This window comes from Ranitomeya variabilis, unplaced genomic scaffold (assembly GCF_051348905.1).
Source record: "Ranitomeya variabilis isolate aRanVar5 unplaced genomic scaffold, aRanVar5.hap1 Scaffold_261, whole genome shotgun sequence".
Classification (NCBI taxonomy): domain Eukaryota; kingdom Metazoa; phylum Chordata; class Amphibia; order Anura; family Dendrobatidae; genus Ranitomeya; species Ranitomeya variabilis.
Genome location: NW_027508014.1, coordinates 27,367 through 36,331, shown reverse-complemented (window position 1 = coordinate 36,331; position 8,965 = coordinate 27,367). Strand labels below are relative to the sequence as shown.

At 46.3% G+C, this 8,965-nt stretch overlaps 1 protein-coding gene across 1 annotated transcript; it reads right to left on the bottom strand.

The window, feature by feature from the left end:
* Nucleotides 1-594: 594 nt before the first annotated feature.
* On the bottom strand, nt 595-7,079 carry LOC143789455 (uncharacterized). Its single transcript, XM_077279017.1, has 2 exons — nt 6,962-7,079; nt 595-1,262 (listed from the first exon to the last, which is right to left on the bottom strand). Exons 1-2 carry the CDS (start codon nt 7,077-7,079, stop codon nt 727-729), a joined length of 654 nt encoding a protein of 217 aa, XP_077135132.1. The 3' UTR covers nt 595-726.
* Between the last annotated feature and the right edge of the window lie 1,886 nt (nt 7,080-8,965).

Genomic DNA, 8,965 nt, shown 5'->3' with positions numbered 1-8,965 from the left:
TCCAAAAGCAACATGGCATCCGATCTCAATTCCAGCCAATTCTGCGTTGAAAAAGTAAAACAATGCTCCTTCCCTTCCGAGCTCTCTTGTAGGCCCAAACAGGGGTTTATCCCAATATATGGGGTAGCAGCATATTCAGGACAACTTGGACAACAACTATTGGGGTCCAATTTCTCTAGTTACCCTTAGGAAAATAAAAATTTGGGGGCTAAAATTCATTTTTGTGGGAAAAAAGATTTTTTATTTTCATGGCTCTGCATTATAAACTGTAGTGAAAAACTTGGGGGTTCGAAGTTCTCACAACACATCTAGATAAGTTCCTTTGGGGGTCTAGTTTCCAATATGGGGTCACTTGTGGGGGGTTTCTACTGTTTAGGTTCATGAGGGGCTCTGCAAACGCAACGTGACGCCTGCAGACCATACCATCAAAGTATGCATTCCAAACGGCGCTCCTTCCCTTCTGAGCTCTGCCATGCGCCCAACAGTAGTTTACCCCCACACATGGGGTATCAGCGTACTCAGGACAAATTGTACAACTTTTGGGGTCCAATTTCTGCTGTTACCCTTGGTAAAATAAAACAAATTGTATCTGAAGTAAATTTTGTGTGAAAAAGTGAAATGTTCATTTTTTTTTTTTTTTAAACATTCCAAATATTCCTGTGAAACACCTGAAGGGTTAATAAACTTCTTGAATGTGGTTTTGAGCATCTTGAGGAGTGCAGTTGTTTAGAATGGTGTCATGGATCGCCCCAAAGCAGATTTCTCTTTAAAACATTTCCCACATTCTGAACATGAAAAAGGCTTCTCACCTGTGTGAGTTCTCTGGTGCTTAACCAAATCTGATTTGTGGTTAAAACATTTCCCACATTCTGAACAGGAAAAAGGCTTCTCTCCTGTGTGTAATCTCTGGTGGCTATCAAGATACACTTTCCGATTAAAACATTTCCCACATTCTGAACATGAAAAAGGCTTCTCCCCTATGTGAGTTCTTTGGTGCGTAACCAAAGCTGATTTCTGTTGAAAACATTTCCCACATTCTGAACATGAAAAAGGCTTCTCCCCTATGTGAGTTCTTTGGTGCGTAACCAAAGCTGATTTCTGTTGAAAACATTTCCCACATTCTGAACATGAAAAAGGCTTCTCCCCTGTGTGAGTTCTTTGGTGTATAACAAGATTCCACTTCTGGTTAAAACATCTCCCACACTTGGAACAAGAAAATCTATTCTCTGCTGTGTGAATTTTTTGATGCTTAAGAAATGATTCTTGGAGGGGAAAATGATTTCCATATTCTAAAAGTCAAAATGGTTTCTTTACTTCAGGACCAATTTGTTTTTTTAATGCTTATTTTGTGACTTTGATTTTCCTTAGTAGTCGGTAATGAATCAGAAGACAGGACCTGTTTCAAAAGATCAGACGACAGATCTTTGCTGTGAAGGGATGATGGTATATCTGGAGTAATGGCATTCACTTCAATTGTATCCTGTGGGATCTCAAGATTATCTGATTTAAAAACTGAAGATGTCAGCTGCCCCTCTGATTGCCTGGTGCAGTCATCTGTTAAAAATAAAACCAATTAGTTTTCATAAAAAAATCCTTGAATTTTACATATTTTAACATTTGTACGTAAACTATCCACAACATGACAAGTTATGTTGAATACGTAATTATTCACTAAGACAATGACAGCTCACAGTCTAATAGAAAACCTCATAGGATGAACCAGTAGAGCGTTGTGTTCAACTGATTGTCCATTCTGCCTCCGAAATATAGAGTAAAAAGTCACCAAACAATGTTATGTTGAGGAAAATTACACCAATAAACCTTCTACTCATCTCCCAAAAAATCAATTCCATCATCTGTCAGTGAAAAACAGGTTTGTACATTACAAGTGGCTCAAAGGCTCTTGAAAAGCACCATGGCTTCAATACACCAATCCAGCAATATCCGCTCTCCCAAAGTCAAATTTTCCCCTCGCTTCTGAGCCTTGCAGTGTGCCCAAACCATATTTAGCATCCATGTATAAAGCACGTGTAAAGCGCCATGGAATAAATGGCGCTATAAAAATTAATAATGATAATAAATAATAAATTGCTATAGTGATAAGAACCCACTTAATTTACAATGCGTGTGTCTCCTGGAGCACAATCTGGGCACTGTGTGTTGGGTAATAAAATGGCATATTTGCAATTTTCACTCTCCAACATCCACTGCGCACTAATTTCTGGAAAGTGGGTCTGGGGTCAACATAGTCACTACTACAATACATTAATCCCCTGAGGGTTATAATTTCCAAAATGAAGTTAATTTATGGGGATTTCTACTGCTCTGGTTTTCTGCCATTTTCTCATATTAGGGCTTCTGCATATGGTATGTCCTATCTCCTCTGGGATCTGCTGCTGTGATGTCTGGTTCTGTTACCAGGCATGACCTTATTCATTCTACATGAGGCACTGGTTAATAGAGGAGACATCAAAAAAAGAAGCTCTGGGCGACGCAGGCTCTGCCCTGCCACTAAGATTAGGGTACCTGGGATTTGTAGTGCCATCCAATCTGGCAGTATGGATGTGTGTTGTCCAGCTCCCTGCTCCAGCCAGTTGGAAAGCACCACACCCTCCTAAAGCTCAAAGCATATTGCTGGACGCTGTCAGATACAGCCTTCTCCTCTGGTTAATTCCTCTGTGCTCCTCTCCAGGCTTGTTTATTTGTTTCCTGTTGTGACCTCGGCTCGCTTACTGACTACTCTTGTGTCTTCTGATTTTGTATTTTCTCTGCTCTCCTGGTACTGACCCGGTTACCTGACTATTCTTGCTACATCTCACATCACATAACAGAAGGTAACACCATGGTCAAAGCCTAGGGGTCTCTGTCTGGCTAAGATCAGACCCAAGTAGAAGGGTTAAAGTATGATGAACAAGGCAATCCCTGGGATCTGTAAAATGGAGTAGATAGCGCCAAGTCCTTTCATGGTGGACATCTTTTGAGCTGCCAGGTGACCACGAACAGTGCCCCCAATGCATCGTATCCACAAACTATTTCTGCAAGACCTGCAGTCAAATAGCTAAATAGCTTCTTAACCGTGCCATGTGCCCAGACAGTAGTGTACAATTGTATATAGGGTACTGTCACATTCAAGAGAAATTGGAAAATAATCTGTAAGGTCCATTTGTTTCCTATTATCCTTTGTGAATAATTCCAAAGTTATCACTACAAAGTGACACACATCAGGTTCGAAAAATTGGGTCCTGATTAGGAACAAAAAAGGACTGCAGGAAGTGGTTAAGTCAAAGGATTTGAGCAGTAACTACTGTAGTCAAAAACTGTGACTAAAGACAATAACACATTTACTGAAATAATCAAACTCAACAGTCTTCATCAGTAATAAATGAGTAACTAGTGGTGAAACCTCTGGGGTAATTAGAGTATGGGGCTCTTTCAAGCTAAACTATTATAAGGACCAATGGTAGATGTCACATCAGTTTCAAGAAGAAATATTAGACATTCAAATACTTTTTTTATAACAGTTTAGAGCTGATGTGTCAAAGTTTGGATGGAGGAGAATGTTGAGGTCTAGAGGCAAAATGGTGATCACACGATTGTGATACAACCGGGCTATACAACCGATAAAGCAGCCATAGCCGGTGACTAAGAAGAATCTGTGACTTCTCTGCATTTAGTGGATACTACTTACCTGGGTAGTCATATGTAGGAATCTCATCTTTACACCGCTCATCACCCCTCATATATGTCTCTGTAGTATTAATATAGGTCAGATCTTCACCCTGAAACAAATATTGTAAAAGTCACAGACAGATGAAAAGAAAAGATAGTCACGTCTATGATCAGCTCTAATCCTGCCATTAGTTCCGCCATCAGAGCATTACAGCCCTTACTGGCGAATAGGGCCTGGCGAGCAGAGGGGACCCGCAGCAGGTCGCCTCTTCTCTTTGGGCCCCAGAGGCTCAACTGATCAAGAAAGGCCATACGGGCCCCTGGGCCATCAAGGGAGGCCGCCATGACGGGATCACATGGGAACAGCCAGCGCCACAGGGGGGGGTTAATAAGCATTATGGGGTTAACACGGGCTGCGTGGTGAGTTTTTTTTGAATTTGGGAAGGGGAGGGATCAAACAGGGGAGAACAGGAGGAGCTGTGGGGGCGGTGAGCTTGTCGGGCGGGAAAAGAGATAACCGCCTATTACACCTCGGTCACTTCACCGGAGCATTCACTCACCTGCCTGTTTGTGAGAGAACGAAGCTTCGGTCTGCCGACATGGAGGTGGACGCACTCCTGCAGAGCCTCCAAGACGCGGCCAGCACGCAGGGTACTGCGTGGCTGCAGCAAAACGTCAGCAGCCTTCTCCAGGGGGTGGCGGCTGGATCTCCCCAGGTCCCCATCGGAGGGCGCCGGCTGCGGCGGTCCCGGCCGCTGGCACGCCTAAGCCCTGACGTCCCCCCTCGGGCCCGACGCCGAATTAGGAGCCCCTCCGGGGACCCTCCAGCTAGTGGCGCGTGCCGCGGGATCACAGGGTCCCGAGGGCGAGCTGGGAGGAATCCTGGCACCCAGCGGGGTCCGCAACAGGGGGAGGCGTCGGCCTCCTCCTCAACATCAGGAACGCGCAGAGTGTCGGGACCAGGAACGGCCGGAGCCTCTGTGTCAGGTGAGCCGGCTCGGCGAGTGGCAGACAGGAGATGCCCGATACGGGGGCCTGCTCCACAGGCGCCTCAGCGGGGGGTGCATCGCGGGCGGCTGTCAGCCGGCTCTAGCAGCGCCGTGGTTCCGGCTGCAGTGAGGGACAACAGAGGGCCGAGTGTAGCGCGTGTCCCGGGGCCGCCGGTCTGTGCTGCGCAGACATCAACCCCCCCTTCCACAAGCAGTGACCATCAGCGGCGGCAGTCCCCGGATAATGCAGGCTCCTACTCCCCGGCACAGACTGTCGCAGGTCCTCTGGGAGCGTCAAGGAGAGCGTCTATCAACAGCTTTCACATGGATCATGGAACATCAGACCACGGAAGGATGACAGAGGACGGGAGATTACATCAGGCTACTGGATCGTCGGCTGCCGGGTCCACAGCGCTCGGGCAGCTTGGTGAGGACACTTCTTTATATTATCCCCCTTTGTTGACTTTGCCTGGGAGTGGTAGTCAGGATGGGGTTCCTGGGGGGGTCAGCGGGGGGTTAAATATGCTTTTCCACAGGCTGAGAGAGTTAGCTTTCCTGTGGGGTTCTGGGGGTGGTCAGGTTGTTGCCTCCCCATCTACTGCTTGGTTGGGTGGTACGGGTAGGATCTCTGGGCAAGGGGGCACGCTTGGGGAGGTCTCTAATGTGCCGGCTAGGGATGTATCGGCGGGAAGTTTAAGGAACGAGGGTGGGGGGGCCAATACGGCCATTTCCTCAGCTACGGTATCGGCGCCTAGCCATGCAGGTGACACGGAAAAAGATGATACAGTGAGGTTAGATGATACCGCACGCGGTGAGGTCTACGTTTGTTTCGAAGGCCCTTTAGGCGCTCATCTTAAAAGCGAGATTAGGGAAAAAATATGGAAAGGGGAGTACGTGGAAATTTTTTCTTTGTTGCCCCTGGAACGGTTTAACTTAGACAGGCCGAGATGAGATGAGTCAAAGAAAGAGGATGAAGAAAAGAGGAGGTACAGATTGATTCCGCAAACTTTTACAAATTGGCTTCAGGCATTTGCCATTTTGGCCAGTGTAATAGGTGAAAAGGCTCCCGAAAATTGTTCAGGATTATTTTGCTATATGGACGCTATAGGTGAGGCTTACCGAGTGTATGGTGGTTTAGGGTGGTTGAGATATGACGAACAGTTTCGTCAGAGGAAGGCAGTCAGGCCTAGCATTCGGTGGGACCATAAGGATATAGCACTTTGGATGCGGGTGATGGTACCATCCAGAACAGGGAATAGCACTCAGTCCTTTCCCGGGAGCGCGGGGGGCTATAGCCAGTGAGGACATCCAACGGCCATGCAGAAGGGTTTGTGCTTCGCATTCAACGAGGGGTCTTGTAGATTTGGCGCAAAGTGCAAGTTTAAACACGAGTGCACAATCTACGGTGGCACACATGGATCATCGAAATGTTTCAGGGGAGGCAGACAGAGGAGCGGAGGGAGTTGAAAAAAGGGGTGACACCAATTCGGCTGGGAGAGATGGTGCATTATCTAAATAGATACCCAGATAGGATGGTGGCGAGGTTGTTGGAAGACGGTTTCAGGGACGGTTTTCGAATCCCATCTGTTAATGCAGCAGCAAATTTTTCTAAAAAGAATTTAAAATCGGCTAGTTTCCTGAGGTTGTGACGGAGAAGTTAGAAAAAGAAGTCAGTCTTGGCAGGATGGCAGGTCCGTTTGATTGTCCTCCCCTACAGAATTTGAAGGTATCGCCACTAGGTATAGTCCCAAAGAAAGAACCCAATAAATTTAGGATGATACATCATTTGTCCTTTCCTAGGGGATTGTCCGTGAATGACGGCATTGATCCGGAATTGTGCTCGGTGGTTTACACTTCTTTTGATGCAGCTATGCATTGGGTTCGGATGTGCGGTCAGGGAGCCAAGTTAGCGAAGACAGATATTGAAGCGGCGTTCAGGCTTCTACCTGTCCATCCTGATAGTATGCATTTGTTAGGGTGCTATTGGAATGGAGGTTATTTTGTTGACCGTTGTCTTCCCATGGGGTGTTCCCTATCTTGCGCGTATTTTGAAACCTTCAGCACCTTATTGGAATGGGTGGTAAAAGACGTGTCAGGTTTAAATGCATGTATACATTACCTGGATGATTTTTTGTTCATAGGGGAGGCTCAGACTGCTGACTGTTCAATACTATTGCATTCAATGGAAAAGGTTGCTAAGAGTTTTGGGGTCCCATTAGCTGCAGATAAGACAGTGGGCCCAGTTACTGTTTTGAGTTTCTTAGGTATCGAAATTGATTCGTTGGAAATGGTTTGTAGATTACCAGCGGAAAAAATTGGCGAGTTGCGTGAAGAAGTGTTGAGGGAGCACAAGGCGAAGAAATTGAGATTACGTGAGGTACAGTCGTTGTTAGGCAAGTTAAACTTCGCTTGTTGGATCATGACGATGGGCTGAGCAAATTGCAGGAGGCTATCATTGTCAACAACAGGTGTAAAATCTCCCGTTCATTTTATTAGATTGAGAAAAAAGAGTTACGAGATGATCTTGCAGTTTGGGCGAGATTTTTGGAGGATTACAATGGTAAGTCCATTTGGATTGAGCCGGTAATAGATGCAGACGCTTTGGATCTGTTTGTCGCAGTATTCGACGGATGCGGTTTCGGATTGTTTTTTCAGGGTTCTTGGTTGTTGGCCGAATGGCCTGTTTTTTGGAAGGAACACGGGTGGTCAGCAAATCGTGTGCTGACGCACTTGTTTCCCATTTTGGTGGCCTTGTCGTTATGGGGCAAGGTTATCATGAACAAAAAGATACGTTTCCCATGTAGGTCAGAAAGCGAGGCGAGGGTGATAAATTCATTGTCAGCGGATTCCCCATTAGTGGTTAAAATTTTGCAACATATGGTCTTTTTGGGTTTATCGTATAACTTGTGGATCGTAGCCGAAGTCAGGTCATTGGAGAGTAACCCAGTTGTTGTCGCTCTCTCATCTCCAGGAGGAACGTCTTCGAGAGCTGGTGCCTCAAGCGAAAGCAGCGGGCATGGAGTGTCCGGTAGAGTTGTGGAATCTGCCTGGCGGGCTTTAGATGGTTTATTGGTGAACTCTCTATCTGTCAGGACCTGGAAGCAATATGATCATGCATGGAAGGTCTGGGAAGATTGGAACGGTTGTATAGGGGAGTGTTTACAGGATGAACCCAGATTGCTTTTGTTGATTGGACACCTAAAAGAAAAGGGTTGGTCCGTTTCTAAATTGAATAAGATGCTAGCAGGGCTAGCTTTTGGTTTTAAGGCAAGGGGTGTCAAGGATGTGACAAAATCGTTTTTGGTGTGTCAGGCGTTAAAAGGGTGGAAAAAGGGTTGGAAAGTCGAGGACTCGAGACGTCCGGTTTCGTATGAGGTGCTTTTGGTTTTAGGCGCACAGTTGCCGACGGTATGCTTATCGCAATGGGAAATTGACCTTTTCAGAGTAGCTTTTGCATTAGCCTTTTTCGGTGCATTTCGCCTCGGGGAGTTGGTCAGCCCCTCCAAATTAATGAAAGGGGGTGTACGGAGGGAAGATGTTAAGGTGTTTGGTGACAGGGTAGAGATTTTACTGCGGTCTTCTAAGACTGATGTTTGAGGTAGAGGGTGCAAAGTGTCTTTGTTTGCGGTTCCACGTTCCATTATGTATCCAGTATTGTGCGCAAATAATTTCATTAAACGCGAGGGCGTTTTATCCAACCCCTTTCTGATACACGAAGATGGGTCTTTTTTGTCGCGATTCCAGTTTATCGCAGTGTTTAAACGGTGTTTGGCAGCTGGGGGTATTTCGTCCACAAATTACAGTGGACACTCGTTTAGGATTGGGGCGGCGACTGAGGCGGCCAGAAGAGGTCTAGGTGAAGAAGCGGTCAAGAGAATTGGTCGGTGGGAATCAATCAGATTCAGATCTTACGTCCGCCCGGATTTAGTGGATTAGGATTTATATGCGTTGTGAAGGAATTTTTCTTAATTACATTTTTTGTTGTTTGTTTTAGGCAATACATCCCGTTTGGTCTGGATTTTAGGACATTCTTTTGTGTTCTGGGCGGCATTGAGGGCAGAGGTTCGGCCCGACGGGCGGCAGCTGGGGTTCCAGAGAGATTCTGCGACGTTGCGTTGGATCGGGAAGCGCGGGATGGTCTGGAGTCAATTCTTGCCGGAATTTCACCGATTTGTACGTTTAGACCGGGCCCTGGATTTGGTGGTGGTGCATTTGGGTGGAAATGATTTGGGGAAAAAACCTTACCGGGAACTCATAAAAGACATAAAATTTGACATGTTGCGGTTGTGGGCTTCGTTCCCAAGGTT

Excerpts from the sequence above, each read along its gene's own strand:
- LOC143789455 (XM_077279017.1), bottom strand. The coding sequence starts at position 7,079 with ATGATCCAACAAGCGAAGTTTAACTTGCCTAACAACGACTGTACCTCA. Across the intron at positions 1,263-6,961 it reads CTCGCCAATTTTTTCCGCTG|AATCATTTCTTAAGCATCAA; the intron begins GTAATCTACAAA and ends TTCCCCTCCAAG.